At 34.9% G+C, this 19,165-nt stretch overlaps 1 protein-coding gene across 1 annotated transcript; it reads right to left on the bottom strand.

The window, feature by feature from the left end:
* Positions 1-2,242: 2,242 nt before the first annotated feature.
* Positions 2,243-12,858, bottom strand: LOC120147444 (probable LRR receptor-like serine/threonine-protein kinase At1g07650). Its single transcript, XM_039160826.1, has 24 exons — positions 12,664-12,858; positions 12,396-12,573; positions 7,023-7,094; positions 6,819-6,887; positions 6,660-6,731; positions 6,500-6,571; positions 6,340-6,411; positions 6,173-6,244; positions 6,018-6,089; positions 5,860-5,931; positions 5,678-5,749; positions 5,507-5,578; positions 5,344-5,409; positions 5,191-5,256; positions 5,062-5,100; positions 4,895-4,953; positions 4,424-4,809; positions 4,150-4,345; positions 3,756-3,908; positions 3,506-3,624; positions 3,186-3,396; positions 2,852-3,092; positions 2,490-2,640; positions 2,243-2,383 (listed from the first exon to the last, which is right to left on the bottom strand). The coding sequence occupies exons 1-23, from the start codon at positions 12,785-12,787 to the stop codon at positions 2,592-2,594; spliced, it is 2,604 nt and encodes an 867-aa protein (XP_039016757.1). The 5' UTR covers positions 12,788-12,858; the 3' UTR covers positions 2,243-2,383; positions 2,490-2,591.
* Between the last annotated feature and the right edge of the window lie 6,307 nt (positions 12,859-19,165).

Consider the following 19,165-nt stretch of genomic DNA (forward strand, 5'->3'; position numbering starts at 1 on the left):
GGATGTGATCAAATGATTGAAAAGATATGAAAAGATGAAAAACAGTTGGAAAATCTTCTACTTCTTCTTATAGTTGTGCTGCAAATATATACCAAAACTTCTTGTCTGGTTTTTCATTGACTAAGGGAAGTTGTATGTGAATCATTTAATAGATTTTGAGATGAGATTGCATTGCAGCACGCAACTGTCAGTAACAAATGTGATGTACGTATTATATGCAATCATTGAGCCAAGAAGAACATATACATGCAATCTAAGAATGAAAGGAAGATGAAAATGGTAGAAACCAATGAACCCTAATTTTTTTTCTTCAAAAGTTGAAAACAAGTTTTGAATTGTAAAAATATATGAGCTACGAGACATACCTTTCTACCATACAACAATTACTTACACCTTTGTTTCCCTCTCTCTCTCTTTGGGAAGTAGACAAATTTTAAAAATGAGAAGGGAAGAAATTAAGCTCTCAAACCCCCAGAATACATGTTTCTATATAAGTAATATACATATATAATATTTAAGGAATGACTGAGGGCTTAGCTTTTTTTTTTCTGTTACTCTTGGATGATTACGAGTAGTATCTGTTTAAAATATTTTTTAAAATTTTAGAAATGCACACTAAGTAAATACAACTACTTGAACTTGGACCTCAACAACACTCTCTTTTACTGAGAACATTTAATGAATTCGAGTGATTAACATATTTATCTACTCCCCTGTATTAGGTGATAGAATGAATTGGATGATTTTGTTTTAATGGAGTGATTTTTTTTTTTTACTTAGAGAAGAAAGATAAAAAGAAGAGTTATAATTAACTTTGAAGATAATATTATTAGAAAAAGATAATCACGAATTCATTCTAAATATAGATCATAAAACGGAAATATGAAAATATGAGCAGTAGTCATTTTCTTTTTAAATAGGATCTAAGCAATGTTTCTTAAATTTTCTCCGCTTTACTGCTTGTTTACAGGGGAGAAAGAGATAGGTCAGAAAGTTTCATCGACTGATACAAAGCAAAGGTACCATTATTGCTGAATAAATGGTCCCCAAAATCGTGCTTTACATTAATTACTTATGATCATATTTGAGTACTGAATACTGATCTATATTTACTGAGCCCCCAAAAAACATAAAAAGAATACATGTTGATCTTTAGGTTTGCAATGCACAGTACTAAAGTATTGAAAATAGTTTTATTATTTTGATAATAGAAAATCTTGACGAAGAATAGATACAATAAAAACACTAAGAAAAAAGGATCCATAACCCTAGTAGAATACTAAACTCTGATTTAAAGATGACATGCTTCGCAAAATCAAATTAAGATTTAGTTGTGGTTGTAGTTGATGGTCAAAGTATTACAAGTATAGATAGACCAGGAGATGTTTGGGTGCAGTTGCATCTTTGAAAAATTCAAATCATCATATATAATTTAGGTGTTTTTTATTGAAGATTTAATTTTGCATCCCCTAAAATTTTCAGTTTCGCTCGCCTTAAATTTTTAATATAACTTTCTAAATTCACACCTCTTAAAATTTTAATATAATTTTCTATTATGGTACCCCTTGCATAATATCCTACGTCCTCCATGGTTACAGGTTGATCAAACAAGATTGTATTGAATTTTATGTTATTGTTGTGTATCAAGCAGATTATTGGAGATAAAGCTTGGATGGCTTTCGGAGATTTTAATGTGATAGTCTATTCTAGTAATCTTTACTTTTTAGTTCATACTAACACAGTTGAGATGATGGATTTTCAAAGTTGTGTTGAGAAATTTGGGCTGACGGGCCACTTATTTGTAGGGTCTACTTTTACTTGATCTAATCTTCAGGATGATAGACATTTGGCAAGGAAACTAGATAGAGTATCATCAATGTATAAACTGTAGTTACAGTACTAGAACAAAGGTTTCTGCCATTGCTATATACACTTACTTCAACCCTTGTACTTATCATCAATGTAACCAAAAGAAAAGGAGAAAACAACTACTTGATTACACTTGAGATTGAACATCACTCACTCTCAAACTCAAAAGACGGCTCCTCTCTTCTGCTTCAACTATTGGAGTTATTGAATCAGTATCCTGCCCATTACTTGACAAGCTTATTGTTTGGCTTGGGTTTTGCCAGAAGCGGTTTACCAACGTCTTGAATTTTGAATTAATGGATGAGAAGCCGAGATCCGAGAGGAGGTCTTGAACCGAAGTTCGACCTTCCAGCATGCTCACCACCTGTGACATGGTAGGCCTCAGGGTGGGGGATGCATTGGTGCATAAGAGTGCCACATTCAGCATCACCATCGCCTCCACGGATGAGTATTCGGATCCCAAGTCCGGATCCACCAAATCCAACAGACTTCCCCTCTCTCTCAAAACATAGGCCTGAGGAATGACAAGAATGAGAGATGGTAAACATGTTAGATTTACATGGAACTGAACATAAGTTCAGAAGGTGAAAACTATGGCAAAACAGCTAATGCAAAATTACCCAGTCGAGAAGGTAAACAAAGTCCTCGTTCGGCCTGTAGTTTGTGTTGCTCTTTCCGCTAACAATTTCCAAAGCAACAACACCGAAGCTATAGACATCGGCTTAGTTGGTTAAACGACCACGCATTGCATACTCCGGAGCCATATAACCACTGCAGAATCAAAGAGCAAGCAATTAACATATAATGCAAATACTGTTAACTGCATGGTGCATGCATTAAAATCATATAACTAATTAGTCCTTTGCAGACTATTTTCTGGTATATCAAATGCTCTGCAACATTAAACCTGCTCAAGGATTCCTCTAAATGATGTGAAATGTAGAGAAAAAGTTGAATAAGTTATGTTTACTTAGAAGCTTACATAGTCCCGGCAATTCGAGTGCTGATGTGCGTTTTATCATCTTCATTTAGCTTTGCCAGACCAAAATCAGAAATTTTTGCATTGAGATTCTTATCAAGCAACACGTTACTTGTTTTAATATCCCTATGCAGAATTTTTATTCTCGACTCTTCATGGAGGTAGGCCAAACCCCTTGCGATATCAAGGCAAATTTTTTGCCTGGTAGGCCAGTCCAGGTTCAGTTTGAGTGTAGCATCCTTCCCTGTTATTAAGCAGAACGAAAGGCAATCAACATGACTGGTGGATTTCGATCAACTAGTTTATATATCATAAATAATTAGAAGTTGTAACTAACCAAAAAGCGCACGGGATAAACAGTTATTTTCCATGTACTCGTAAACTAATAATAACTGGTTTCCTTCAACACAACAACCATAGAGCTTCACAAGATTCGGATGCTGCAGTGCAGAGATCATGCCTATTTCATTCACGAATTCACGAGTACCCTGCTTAGATTTCGATGACAGCTGTTTCACCGCAATAATTGTTCCATCCAACAATAGACCCTGTATTCAGCAGTGAAAGTTGAGAGTTGAGACTAATCCCCTAGGGGAGTATGATGAACTTTTTAAGAAATGGTCAAAATTAGTATATGATTTGGATATAAACACTTACCCTATACACAGAACCAAAGCCACCCTCGCCTATTTTGTTTTCGGCGTCAAAGTTCTTGGTCGCAGCTTTAATTTGTCTAAGACTGAAAATTCCAGTTTGAAGATCCAAGCCTCTCAGCCCTGTAAAAAAAGCAGTGTTAGATGACCCAGAAGCAAATTTTATACATGATATTGTTATCTATGCTAGCATTGGTGTCGTATATCTGTAACTACTGCAATCAAATTATAGAGCAGAGAAATATGTCGAATACCCTTTTCAGCACGATCTTCGCCTCCCAGCCAACCTTTTCTCCAAAAGACAACTAAGAGTATAAGGGCAATAACTATTGCTGCAGAAGCTGCCCCGGCCACCACTATCTCTATGTGATGATTCTTTTTCCCAACAACAAGCGGCGGTTGAAAGTCTGGTTTAAGAGGAAAATTATTGGCAATCAATGTACTTTATCAAAAGTCACAATTGAATCAAAGATTTAACACAACTAACAACAATTTTATTAGGATCATACTTTAAGCTCTCCAAGAACCACTTCAACTAAACCGGTCTACATGGACTGAATTCAACACAAACGAAATCCTTTATATGGGGAAAACAACGTATCGCTGAAATGCAAGAGAAAAGACATTCTAGAGTTGGCAACAACTTACTTGGAACCACTGATATGGCTGAAATAAGAGGGCCGTACATCCCCCTTGCTGGGATGCCTGTAGTCCCCTTTCCACCCCAATATAAGTGGATTTTTAACGAATTTATTGTCATGACCGCCGTAAAGTTCTTTATAATGGGCTTACCGGCACCACGAGCTGCCTCTTCGATGTTAAAATCTTTCAGCACCAGTTTTCCCTATATTTACATCATGTAAACCCTCAAATTTGTTTATTTTTCTTATATTACTTCATGTATGCTAAAGGGTTTACTTACCTGAATAAAGACATCAAATATACGTTTCCCGAGATTGTAATATGATCGGTCGTTCTTGAAAATAATTTCCGCAAAGTGCAGACTAACAGTGTAGTTCCCCTTCATTAGGCAGAGTCCATAATATGTGAGAGAGAGGGTAGAAATACGCGCTGTTGTGAAGAGTTCTGCTCCGATTGCAGACACATTGGACAAAGCTGAAGTGTTTCTAACAAGATAGTCGTCTGCATCAATATCATTATCCATGAAGTTCCCGGTGCTGCTGAATGCCCAGTTGTGCCCCAAGTAAAGCATAGAAGCACCTCTCGGTTCCCTATCAGCTTCATACTTGCCATCGCCACTGATGTTTAGTTCCTTTCCCCCACAATTAATGTGCAGCGAGTATTTATCTGTTAATAACCAAAAATTCGATGAAATTTAAAAGGTTTTCAAATAAAGTTGACTGAGATCTTTCATCTCCAAAAATCGACTTACATTGACTGGGTGAAGCAGCACATGGGAAGGTCTGTTTTAGACATGGAGGAACTCTACTTCTGCATCAAAAAACAACCAATAAGCGTTTTGAAGAAAACTTAATTAATACCAAACTTCCTAAACACCTCAATAGAATATCATAAATCTAGGCACAAAAATATGCTTACAATGTATTTGCTGTTGTGGAGTAGCTCTCAACCAAATTCCTGGAAAGATCAAGATATGCAAATCAACTATGTTAGTATATCAGTTTATATATATAGGACCAAAGTAAGGTCTGTGAAAAGATAACTCACACGCTCCCTCGAGGACACTCTATCGGACTTGAGGCTTCCCAAGTGAAATTGTTGTAAGATATATCCCTGTAATTCAAGGAAAATGCTGCCCATTATCCGCTGTAATTTCACCGTATGTGGTTCGATTAATAACATTTTTAGTAATATACATACGCATTTTTATTTCTTTGTAGGATCCATCCAGGCACAGTCCCGGTGAGCTGATTTCCAGTGAAATACCTACAAGAAGCAGCAACAAATATTAATAACATATCGCATATTATTGACAATGATATTAAGCTTATTTGACTTCCAAAACTCAATTACATCCTCCTACATGAAATCTGCTTTTGTTAGTTGTTGGAATGATTCTGGAATTGCTCCACTCAAGTTATTATAGCTAAGATCCCTGCAAGGATAACATGATGCTCGAGTAAATTTTCAATTACAAAATGAACAAAGCGGCAGTTATTTGTTTTCAGTACAGCCTCAGGTTGATGCTACTTACAGAGTTTTCAATTTCTTCATATCACCAATATATTCCGGGATTTCTCCTTGTAGTAAGCAGTTCCTTAGAATCCTGCATTAGACAATTGACTTAGTTTTAAGGAATCGACAATTGATCACTACCTATGTGAATATGAAATTATTTACAGAAAAATATATAATATTTAAAAAGATTCCACTAACAGTGTCTTCAGTGAGTGGAGATTATGCAATGGTGGGAAAGGAGATCCTCCGCCTTTTAAGTCACTAATCCTCCTAATAATCATTATTCATAATCAAAATATACATTAATGAAGTCATATTTAAAAAAAGAACCGACATGAACTATCAGGGTTGCATACAGATCAGATAAGTTAGTCAGAGCAGATATGCTGGAAGGTATTGGCCCCTCAAGAGAGCTACCCTGTATCTGCCTGAAAAGGTTGAAATTATTAAATTATATCAAAAGAAACTTAAGAACGCTGTCTAGATACAGGGATAAATTTTGAAAACTTACAGTTTCTTAATGTGCTTCCATTTACCGATGAAATGAGGTATCCTTCCGGCAAAGTTATTGTCATTTATCCTCCTAAACATCACTCACAATTATGATGGTTTTCAACAGCAAAAACAATGCTAAAGACGGCCATAAAACGATTTCAGAAGTCGAAATTATCTACTTACATATCAGTCAAGTTGACCAATTTGGCTAGCTCTACCGGCAGTTCTCCAGTGAAGGCATTTGATGATAGATGACTGAAGACAGAAGATACTAGCAATGTTAATTTACAGCACTAAAAAAAGCATAAATGGCCCGACAAAATTGAGGAAATGAATGAATTACAGTCTCTGTAAAGTGATCAACTTTCCAATCTCAGGTGGAATAGATCCTGAAAAGTTGTTTCCTTCAATAGACCTGGAAAGGTAGAATGAGTTGTTGTATTCAGTTTAAGTAAAGAAAATAAAAGTTATTCTATATGAAATCAGTTTAAGAGTTCTCATACAGGTTGGTGAGGGTGGTGATGTTGGTGAGAACTTTCGGGAATGGACCAGATAACCGGTTCCCCATGAAAGAGCTGCAAAATCGAACTAACATAAGCATACATACATACATTAATCATAGTTGACATTACAAAGGGAGAAATCAATGATATGATGTTTACAGCGCTTCCAACTTCATTGTCGCCCATTCTCGAGGAATAGAACCGGTGAAGTAATTGCGACTTAGGTCACTAAACAAGAAGAAACAAAGTAGAATCAATAATAACAATGATTATCTAGATTCGTAAGAACAAAGTGAATGAAACCATCGTAAGAACAAAGTAGTGTAATCGTTCAAGCTAGCTGTGCAAAATGCAGTTGCTTACAGCAGTTTCAGGTTTTGAAACTTGGAAAACTCTGGTGGCAAAGTAGCTGATATGTTCGTGGCAGTTAAGAGTCTGCAGAAACTTTCAGCACCGAATTAGAATACCTTGGCAAACAAGAAACACTGACATTAATTTCAACAAATTCACTGATTAATACGCCAGAAATATACAGTAGTTTCAATTATGGTAAAAAAAAGTTCCCATTGAGCAAATAAATCTGCTATCAATTTCATCAACAAATCAAACAGATGATACGTGTTACCTACTTTGCTAATCTAATACAAGGCTCTTCTTAAAGTTATTACACATATAAAATATAAATAAATTCAATATAAACATATACCAGGGTTTTCTATTATAAATAGAGATGTAACCTAGACCTAAAATATCATTGAATAAAACTTCTAGCGCCGCCTAGGCACTGATGACGTAAGCACATTGCCGAACCTCGTAAAATTCTCGTGTTCTTTTGTTTTCTTTACCCGTTTTCGTCAACAATTGGTATCAGATGTCAGGAGAAAAATTCGAAGTCGCGAAATTCGATGGTCAGGGTAACTTCGGATTATGGCAAACGAGGGTGAAGGATCTATTGGCGCAGCAAGGGATCTTGAAGGCTTTGCGACCTTCAAAGCCGGCGTCGATGGATGAGAAAGATTGGGAAGAATTGCAGCAGCGAGCGGCAGGAACCATACGATTATGTTTGGCGGACGAGGTCATGTATCACGTCATGCATCTATCGTCTCCAGACGAAATTTGGAGGAATTTGGAAAGTCAGTTTATGTCCAAATCCTTAACGACAAAACTGTATCTGAAGCAGCGGCTGTATGGGCTGAAGATGCAGGACGATCACGATTTGGCGCAACACGTGAATGTCTTCAATCAAATCGTTTCTGATCTGGCTCGGCTTGATGTGAAAATTGAGGATGAAGACAGAGCGATGATTCTGTTGTGTTCGTTGCCTCCCTCTTACGAACACATGGTGACTACTCTTACATATGGGAAAGAGACTATCAACATTGAGGAGATTACTGCAGCCTTGTTGGCTCACAACCAGCGGAAGCAGAATGCAGGGGAAAGCTCTCAAGCCGATAGCTTATATGTCAAGGGTAATCGAGATCGTGGACGGAAGCCAGAGAAGGCAGGGTCCGGGAAGCGGAATTCCAGATCCAAATCCAGGGATAAGAAGACGATTCACTGTTACAAGTGCAAGGAGGCGGGACATATGAAGCGAGACTGTCCGAAGTTGAAAAAGCAGACTGATGAGAAGCGTGATGGCTCATCGAAGTCTGTGAACGTGGTCGAGGATGATAATTCTGATTGCAGTGAGGGTGATATGCTTTCTATTTCAACGACACAATTGACGGATGCTTGGATTCTTGATTCTGGATGTTCTTATCACATCACGCCAAATAGGGAATGGTTTTCGACATACAGGCCGGTTAATTCTGGTTCGGTTTATTTGGGTGATGATCAATGTTGCAATATTGTTGGTATTGGTGATGTCAGAATTAAGATGCACGATGGCTCCGTTCGGACGTTGAGTGGTGTTCGACATATCCCAGACTTGAAGAAGAATTTGATTTCCTTGGGCACTTTGCACAAGAATGGTTTTATTCCTAAGGCTGACGAGGATAGGGAAACCATTCGGATTGTTAAAGGAGCATTGACTTTGATGAAAGGCAAGATGACTGCAGGGAATATCTACAGATTGTTAGGGAGTACCGTTGCAGGTGGAGTTCACTTTGTTGAGTCCTGTGATGATACGACAAAATTGTGGCATATGCGCCTTGCTCATCTTAGTAAACGTTGTATGGCAGAATTACACAAGAGAAACTTGTTGCATGGTGTCAAAAGCTGTAAGCTCGATTTTTGCAAGTATTGTGTTCTTGGTAAACAGACTAAAGTCCGTTTTAAGACTGCGAAGCACACAACTCAAGGGATTCTTGATTATGTGCATTCTGATGTATGGGGGCCTTCCACGACATCGTCTTTGGGTGGATCTAGGTACTATGTTACTTTTATTGATAATTTTTCACGGAAAGTTTGGGTGTATTTTTTGAAATAGAAATCTGAAGTTTTTGAAAAGTTCAAGCTGTGGAAAGCTGAGGTAGAAAACCAAACAGGACGAAAAGTCAAGTGTTTGCGGTCTGACAATGGTACGGAGTACACAGATTCACAATTCCTATAATTCTGTAAGGAGCATGGGATTCAGAGGCATTTTACAGTGCGCAAGACACCACAATAGAATGGTGTTGCGGAATGAATGAACAGGTCATTGAATGAAAGAGCCAGATATTTGCGGTTGAATGCGGGGCTTCCCAAACACTTCTGGGCTGAGGCTGTTAACATGGCGTGTTACTTTATCAACAGATCGCCAAGGGCATCGCTGGCTGGGAAAGTTGCAGAAGAGGTATGGACTGGTCATAATGTTAGTTTTGAGAACTTACGGATTTTTGGTTGTCCTGCTTATGTGCATGTACCTGCTGATGAGAGATCCAAACTTGATGCAAAATCGAAGGAATGCATTTTTCTGGGTTACAAGAAAGGTGTCAAAGGATTCAAGTTCTGGGATCCAGTTTCGAAGAAAGTTGTGATTAGTAGAGATGTCGTTTTTGATGAACAGTCCATGTTGCAGCAGAAGAAAGACACGACAGTGGTGGATTTCGAGCAGTTTCCAGTTGAGAAACCAGAAACTTCTCAACCGACTTCTGGTGGTTCCACTACGGATGATTTGCAGGATTATAGTCTCGCCAGAGACAAGGTGAGACGGAAGAATATAAAGCCTCCGAACAGATTGGGTTTTGAAGACTTGGTATCTTTTGCACTTATTGTTAGCAGTGATGATCCGATTACTTTTCATGATGCCGTTACTAGTCAGGAAAACGACAAGTGGATGGCAGCCATGGTTGAGGAGATAGAGTCTTTGAATCACAATCGCACATTGGAGTTAGTTCCCCTTCCTGAGGGTAAGAAGCCGATTGGTTGCAAATGGGTGTATAAGAAGAAACCAGCAGTAACAGAAAAAGAGGGGGAAAAGTTCAATGCTCGTTTGGTAGCGAAGGGTTTTTCACAGCAGAAAGGAGTTGATTATGATGAAATCTTTTCTCCTGTGGTCAAGCACACTTCAATCCGAGCAGTACTTGCATTGGTGGCTAGTTGGGATTTGCATTTAGAGCAGTTGGATGTTAAAACTGCTTTTTTGCATGGTGATTTAGAGGAGCAGATCTACATGCGACAACCTGAAGGTTTCACTCAACCTGGAAACGAGCATTTAGTTTGCAGATTGAAGAAATCTTTGTACGGGTTGAAACAATCTCCGAGACAGTGGTATAAACGGTTTGACTCCTATATGATCAAGATTGGCTACAACCGATGTGAGTATGATTGTTGTGTCTATGTTAAGAGCCTTGATGATGATTCTTTTATTTTTCTATTACTGTATGTTGATGATATGTTGATTGCTGCGAAGAACATGGATGATGTTATCGGTTTGAAAACTTTATTGAGTCAGGAATTTGATATGAAATATTTAGGTGCTGCAAAGAAAATTCTTGGAATGGAAATTTGCAGGGACAGAGACTCAAGGAAAGTGCGGCTATCTCAACGGGGTTATGTTGAGAAAATGCTAGAAAGGTTTGCGATGAGCAGCGCGAAACCAGTTAGCACTCCATTGGTGAATCACTTTAAGCTCTCATCAGAACAGTGCCCTAAGACAGATAAGGAAGCTGAAGATATGGCAAAGGTTCCGTATTCTAATGCTGTTGGCTGCTTGATGTATGCGATGGTATGTACTCGTCCTGATTTAGCTCATGCTGTTAGTCAAGTTTGTAAGTACATGTCTAAACCTGGTAAGCAACATTGGAAAGCAGTCAAGTGGATCTTTCGGTACTTAAAGGGTACTGTGGGACATGGAATTGTTTTTGGGAGTCAGCGGGATAATCCTTTGGTTGTAGGATATGTGGATTCAGACTATGCAGGTGACTTGGATAATAGAAGATCTACGACAGGGTATGTCTTTACTCTTGGTGGAGGGCCTATTTGTTGGAAGTTTACTGTTCAATCTGTTGTGGCTCTATCTACAACTGAAGCTGAGTACATGGCAGCGGTTGAAGCTGCAAAATAAGCTTTATGGCTTACTGGTTTAGTGAAGGAGTTGGGTGTTCAACAAGGTGGAGTTCAGTTGCTTTGTGATAATCAAAGTGCTATTCACTTGGCTAAGAATCAGGTGTATCGTGCTAGAACTAAACATATTGATGTAAGGTTCCACAAGATCAGAGAGTTGGTTGCATCTGGAGAGGTTTTGTTTCAGAAGGTACATACTGATGAGAATGCCGCTGATATGTTCATCAAGCCAGTTACGACAGACAAGTTCAAGCATTGCTTGGACTTGTTGAATGTTTCGAGTTGTTAAAGAAGCAAGGTAACCCAACCCACATTGAAGTTTCCAAGGGGCAGGATATTCGCCAAGGTGGAGATTTGTTAGGTATGACTCATAAATATACCAGTAAAGAGGACAGGAGATGGAGCGGAGTGAGCGAAGCAAACATTAACTGTCCTTACAAAGAAAGTCTCGTTGTGGGGTTACGAATTATGTGGGTTGGGGGTGCGGTACGGTACAGGGTTGATTTTGTAATTATGTACCAGGGTTTTCTATTATAAATAGAGATGTAACCTAGACCTAAAATATCATTGAATAAAACTTCTAGCGCCGCCTAGGCACCGAGGACGTAAGCACATTGCCGAACCTCGTAAAATTCTCGTGTTCTTTTGTTTTCTTTACCTGTTTTCGTCAACACAGGTAATACAATGGCTAATGTTTGAGCCCCCAAGGGCTACTGTCTGAATTTGGACTCTACTACATATAGTTATTTTTCTTCTTAAAAAAAACTTAAAAACTTTTGTAAATATATAAATAAATTCATAAATAACAACAGACATGGTATGATTAAATACTAATTAAAATTTATATTATTTTAATAGTAGCCGTTAAATTCAGGTATCACTTGTTCCGGTTTCCCAGCCTGAAAGTAAATTTTGTCGTAAAGAGTAAGAGAACTACAGTTAACTTATCAGGAACCTTGAATTAGAAAAACCAACATCTTTGAAAGGAAATCTATGAATAAATAAAGGAATTCATTTGATGTATAAAGAAAGGAACAGGAGTGAACAACCGACAAAGTTGGAATTTTTTTTGAAAAACTATGAGTTTTCAGATACCGTGCTTCCACCAAAATTGAATCTTGTCCTATTCCAAGGTTGAGCATTTGAAGTTTCAATTAAAATATAAGAAAAAAATAAAAGCAACCTAAGTAAAGAGTCCCAACCAACTAGAGTAGAGACTGGGGAAGAAGAAAGAGTAAAGAGAGGATGTACATGGATACAACATGGCAAGTGGAGTTATTGTTGAAGGAACAATCGCAGGTGACATTGCTTGCAAAACCAGTAGCATCATCTCCCTGCATCACCCAATTCCCTTTGCCACCGCATGGATCTACCCCAAAATTCCAATCCTTCTTCCCCAGCTTCTTCCCTATTGCTTTCAATGCCTTCACTGCTTCACCAATACAACAACAACCAAATTGATCAGAAAAAAACTCAAACTTTAGATGAGCTGAAACTTTGGGAATATATATTAATATACCTTCTTGAGGATGAAGAGTAGTTGCAGCAGCTAATCCAGAGCTTGCAAAGCTAACCAATGCAATGACAGATGAAAGCTTGAGAAGTAGGTGAAGCTTTGGAGCTGTCAAAACATCTATTCCCATGTGGGTTTATCTTGGATGGAGCTAATCTCAACTCCAACTTCAGCTTTTCAAATTCATCAGATTCAGATACACAGACACACTCAAGTTCCTTTTTTCCCCCTTAAATGTAAGGGAGGAGTTTATTCCAAATTCTTAAGGGTGTTTGATTCGGGAAGTATGAGAATACTGGGAATGAAATCTCATTTTCCGTTTGGTTAGGTCAACATTCTTAGCACCACGTAATTTTTTATTAGTAACATTAGTATTTTGAAGGTATATTATTAGAAATGTGTTTATCATTCTTTCTTTAGGTTTTGTTGGATTATCGGCGTTTTGAATTAATATGACCTTAAATTTTTTTTCTCAAAAATATCATTTTTTTGTCATTGAATAATAAAAATTCTTCAAATATTAAATTATAAATTTATCCTTAAACTATTTTAGATTTACAAAAAAATCTATAATTAAAATTTTATATGAAATTCAGGGGTTAAAATAAAATTTTACCCTATCATTAAACCTATTTATCTTTTTAATTTTGTAAAAAAAATTATATAAATTTTATGAATTTAAATTTTTTAAAGAAAATATATAAATTAATTATAGTAATATTATAATAGAATTCAACTTATTAAAAAATATATAATAAGGACAATTTGAAAAAGATATATATTCTAATAATCTTTTATTCATTTAACCAAACATTGTAATCTTACATTCCTGCTAAACTAACCAAACACAAAATACAATATTTCTAGTAATCTTATTCCTGTCGGTAGTCTTATTCCCACTAATAATCTTACATTTCGTGAACCAAACGCATCCTAAGAGGAGGTTAGTGGATGTGAATGTATAGATAAAACTAAAAGACTCGCTATTGGTCAGAATTATCCTTTTGGTCACCTTTCATATTTATGTAATATACATGGAATGCCGTGTGCATTTGTGCAAAGGGTATACCAATTTGAGTTTACTTTATAATTGCGGGAAATTATATTAATTTATATAGTTTTTTTTTTTGGTTGAACAAGGAGACTAATCTAAATCATTGTCTAATTAGTGATATTTCTCCAGTTGTATTCTTCCGGCTACCGCTTCAGGAGGCTGAGAAAATTCTTGCGATCTGTTCTGGAGAGTCCATGCAAGCTTGGCGAGAGTATCTGCAGCCTTGTTTACGTCTCTTGGAATATGCTCGAATCGATTGGGACATTCATTTTCAGACACAATTTAATATGTGATGGAATCAAGTTTGAAGTTGAGGTCCAAATCTTAAGTAATATTTCACTAATAAAAAATGATAAATTATTCCAATAATCACCAAATTATTATTATTATTCTGCTCAATTTTTTTAAATAAAAATATCAGTAACCCTATTTTTTCTTAGTCAATGTTCATTAAAAACTTAACAACGACATTGATAAGGATTTTAAATTGATGACATTTACTTGTTAATTTTTTCATATTGTAAATTTATTACTGTTGATTTAATTATGTTGTGTTTATTTTCGTGTAGAATTTTATTTTTCAGAACGAGCATTAAAGAGAGTGTATATGTATTTTTTTATTTGATCACGACTACATACATGAGTCCAACATTGGTATTCCACGATCTAATGACGTAACAGTTTTTAGAAAGTCATTATCAGTAGTAAAGAGGGCTCACTCCTTTTTTTTTTTTTTGAAGTCATATTTTTCATCTTTCAAGAGCCATTGCTGCATTTTCGAAAGGAATATTAGGAAGAGAGGGTCTTAGTTTGTTACCTTGTTTTGTTCGGGTTTTCGCCGGAGTAGAGAGACTATCTCTTTCGAATTATTGAAGTTGATAGTGTGAACAGTCGAAGTTAACTTTTAGGGGGTTATGAGACTTGGGTTAGTTCTTAGATTTTTAGAGATAAAAAGAAGGTGGCTATGGGTTCATAAGGTTGGGTCTTTGGTGAGCCCGACCACCTTGGATGGTGGTCGGAGAGTAAAACGTTTCCAATATGTAGCAAACTAGTCTCGATCGAAGAGGATAAAAGAGATTAGGGAAAAGAAAAGGGGCTTACCTGGTCGTTTAATCCTTCGATGGTTTACACCGACCATGCTTTGAAAATCTTGGATGAGAGGCGGTTGAATATGGGAAACAAATTAAGAGGGGAGATAGCATGTTAGGTTTAGTTTTTATGCAAAACAAAGCAGAATGGGGTTCTAATTTTCGCGGTTTTAGCTAGGGATGTAAAATCGGTTAACCTTCAGGTTTCAGTCGGATTCTGTCAGGTCGGGTAAATTCAGATACATGTCAAATTAGATAAATTTGATGCTTCGACTCAGATCAGGTCGGGTCTATGTCAAATCAGGTTAGGTCATTTTCATGTTGATTTAACATCAGGTACAATTCGAGTTCAAGTCGAGTTACTTTCAGTTCAGATCAGTGTCTGTTCAGGTCAAAATAGTTTAGGTCTGGAACAATTAAAGACCAGGTTAATTTAGGTTCGATGAACTTCAGGCGGATCTCGTTCAGATCAGGTCACATCATTGGCAGATAAAATTGAGGTCGGATCTTTTCAGATACGGATTGAGTTCAAATAGGGTCAATTTTTATTTTTGTCTTTCGCTAACGTTGAATTGCAATTTGTAATTGTATATGATTTAGAGTAAATTACGAAGAATATAAATAATCATGTGTCAATTTTATGAAAAATATAAAATTGAGGACTAAATTGAACAAATATGAAATTATAAGTAAAAATTTAAATAAATTAAACAACACACGTTGATGAGGGATCAAATCGAAATAATTTTAAAATGTGAGGTTGAAATTAATATAAAAAAAATACTAAATTATACTCATTTAAAAAGTTATGGACCGATTAAAATATAAATAAGTAATAAGTATAGGCCAATTTCAGATGCAAATATAATTTGAAGGACTAAATTGAACAAATATGAAATTACAAATAAAAATTTAAATAAATTAAACAACTTAAAGGGATCAAATCGAAATAATTGTAAAATATGAAAAAAAGCTATAAAGTAGACTAAATTACATTCATTTAAAAAGTTGAAATTTTTTTGAAACAACTAATATATATATATATATATATATATTAATATAAACTATATAGTGTATATTTAAAGTATATATAAACATATATATTATATATAAACTATATAGTTTATATATAGTATATATGTTTATATATAGTTTATATACATCGGGACTGTTGGATTTTAAACTCGGACAGAGCCTGCAAAACAAACATCGGACAAGCGACAACAAGATGATTGATTAGAGATGAGAACGGGAGTTGGATAAAAATGTTTATGATAAACATAGGGAGAACTACCAGCGTAATGGCAGAACTGTGAGAGATACGACAGGTGCTCGCCAAATAATCAGGAGTAAATAAACTCGTTGTGGAAACTGACACAAAATTGGTAATCGAATCCCTTAACAAAGAGACGGTGAATGATATTTAAAAGGAAGTGATTTACAGAGAATGTGAAGAGCTAAGAAAAGAGGGATGAATACTGGATATTAGACATATATGTAAAGAAGGGAACCGATGTGTTGATCGTCTCGCTAATCTGGTATTCGAGAAAGAGGGGGAGTTCACATTCTGGACAACCCACCAGAAGAGATAATAGAGTTGTTATAAAGGGATTTAAAAGGAGAATGTGTTAAAAGATGGTAGGCTATTATCGATAGCCACTTCGTTTGTACCAAATATATATATACTACTATCTATAAACTATATAGTTTATATATAGTAGTATATAAACTATATATAAACCATATATACTATATGTAAACTATGTATATTATATAGTTTACATATGAACTATATGTATAAACTATATATATATTATGTAAACTATATAATATATATAGTTTGGTAGTTTACATATGAATTATTTATATAGTTTATTAATGAACTATATAAACTATTTATATAGTATATGCTACATATATAAATTATATATATAAACTATATACTATAGTTGATATTTATATACTATATTTACATTATTACATATGAACTATATATAAAAACTATATATATATATAAACTATATTACATATATAAACTATATATTATATAGTTCATTAGAATACATAAACTATATAGTATACATAAACTATATATTATATAGTTCGTTAATATATATAGACTATACATTAATTTATTAATATAAACATATATATTAATTGAAAGAATTGGAAAATATATAAGGATCAAATTGAACAAATTTTAAATATGAAGCTTAAATTAATAAATTACAACATTAAATTTGGACTAAATTGAACAAATTTTAAATATAAAGCTTAAATTAATACATTGCATCATTAACTTTGGATTAAATTGAACAAATTTAAAACTAAGGGATAATGCTACAATGCCAAATGAAGTTAAAAAGCACAGGAGTCAAAACCCAAAACTCACACGAACCTGTATAAAAGCCAAAATTTTTCCAATTTCAACCATTTTCCTTTCTTTTCTCATTTTTGTGATTTTGCTCTCTTTAATTCTCTTATTCTCTCAAAATTCTTTGACTTCTCTATACAAATTTATTTGTGTTCATCATTTTTTCATCCGTGTTCATCCCAAAAATCCTCATTTGATATTCACAAACACCAAAACCTAAACCATTTCCTTTTTTCAATCAATAACCCAAAAATTCAACCATTGCTCATCCGTGTTCATCCCAGTTCTTCCCCAAACCATTATTTGATATTCAAAAACACCAAAATCTAAACTCATTCCTATTTTTTTTCGATCAAACACCCAAAAATTAAACCCTTGTTCATCCATGTTCTTCCCCAAACCCTTACAAACACCTAAAACATAAAACCAACTTGTTTTTTTCGATCAAACACCAAACTCAAACACCAGTTCATCCATGTTCATCCCAAAACCCTTATTTGATCCTTACAAACACCAAAAATCTAAACCCAAATTGTTTGTTTATATCAAACCCATAACTTTTCATCTTCTCTAACCCGAACCAGAATCTAAACCCAAACTCAAACCTGAACCCAAACCCAAACCCAAACCGAGCTTATTCACTTTCTGTCTCTGTTCATCATGTCTAATCCTAAACCCTAACCTAGCCACTTCATTTTCTGCCTTTGTTTATATTCTCTAACCTTAAACTCAAATCGAGCCTCTTCATCTTCTATCTCTGTTCATCTTCTCTAACCCCAAACCCAAAACAAGCATTTTCATCTTCTATATGTGTTCATCTTCTTTAACCTTAACCCTTACTGTTACAAACTATTTGAAACCTTTATTTTTTCTACGGTTTCATGGATAACTTGTCTTACGAGTTGAATTATCAAGGTATTTTTTTATTCTTTTTTTCCTTTTATTATTTTTTAATATTAAAATTAATATATTCTTTATTTGTTTTGTAAGAGAAACCTTAACAGATCAGAATGAAGAACATTCTGAAAGAGGTAAACTACACATTCCTTTTTCGTATATGTTATATATATATATATATATATATATATATATATATATATATATTTTTAATTTTGTATACTAACCCTATTTTTTTTTTTGCAATGTGATGTAAATGATTTACCGTCAGAAGTAGTTGATATCAATAAATCATCTAAGAGGAAGGCTAAATGTTCAACCAAGTTCAGGAGAAGAACTTCTCCTGTTTGGGAGCATTACACCTTCATCAAATATGTCGATGATTCTATTTATGCCGAGTGTAAGTATTGCAAAAATAAAAGGTATAAAGTTGATTCTTATTGTAATATCCCAAAATTGGGGTTAGTGACTAAAATAGAAATTTTAAAACTTTGAGAATTGATTTTTGAAAGATTGAAAAGTATAAGAAATTAAATAGGAATATTTAAGTAGTGGATTAAATTGCAAGGACATAAAGAATGAAGGTTATTATTGTCTTTTCAACATTTAGGATATTTTCTCTTCTTTATTTAAGGATAAACACGTGGGATTTAAGGGAGAAGTCTGGAAGCTTATTCTTCTTCTTTTTTTTTCTTCCCTTGAGCTCCTTGGTTAAGGTGAGTATAATTTATGTGGACTATTTCTTAATGTTTAAGTGAGTTTTGATTCTTAAGGCATTAAGAAAGCTTAAGAAAAGCTAAAGTTATCTTAAAATCTAAGGATTGAGGAGTTAGGAGAGATTAAAGATTATGAACTCTTGAATGAAAATTTGGAATAAAGTTGATAAGTGGAAATTGAGATTATATTTGACTTGTGAATGAATGAATTAAGAGATATAAGGTGTTAAAAATGGATTTAAAACACATAGAAAATTTGGTATGATTATTGAATTCTTTTTGGAAGATAGGATTTTGAGCATAAAGATGTGATAAATGAGAATAAATGAGTTTAAGCATGAGTATGTAAGTTAAAAATAAGATAGGGGATGATATATGA

This window comes from Hibiscus syriacus, unplaced genomic scaffold (genome assembly GCF_006381635.1).
Source record: "Hibiscus syriacus cultivar Baekdansim isolate YM2019G1 unplaced genomic scaffold, ASM638163v2 tig00110940_pilon, whole genome shotgun sequence".
In the NCBI taxonomy this organism is placed as follows: Eukaryota; Viridiplantae; Streptophyta; class Magnoliopsida; order Malvales; family Malvaceae; genus Hibiscus; species Hibiscus syriacus.

Excerpts from the sequence above, each read along its gene's own strand:
- LOC120147444 (XM_039160826.1), bottom strand. The coding sequence starts at position 12,787 with ATGGGAATAGATGTTTTGACAGCTCCAAAGCTTCACCTACTTCTCAAG. Across the intron at positions 5,750-5,859 it reads CTCCACTCACTGAAGACACT|GATTCTAAGGAACTGCTTAC; the intron begins GTTAGTGGAATC and ends TGTCTAATGCAG. Across the intron at positions 3,093-3,185 it reads TTTATCCCGTGCGCTTTTTG|GGAAGGATGCTACACTCAAA; the intron begins GTTAGTTACAAC and ends GCTTAATAACAG.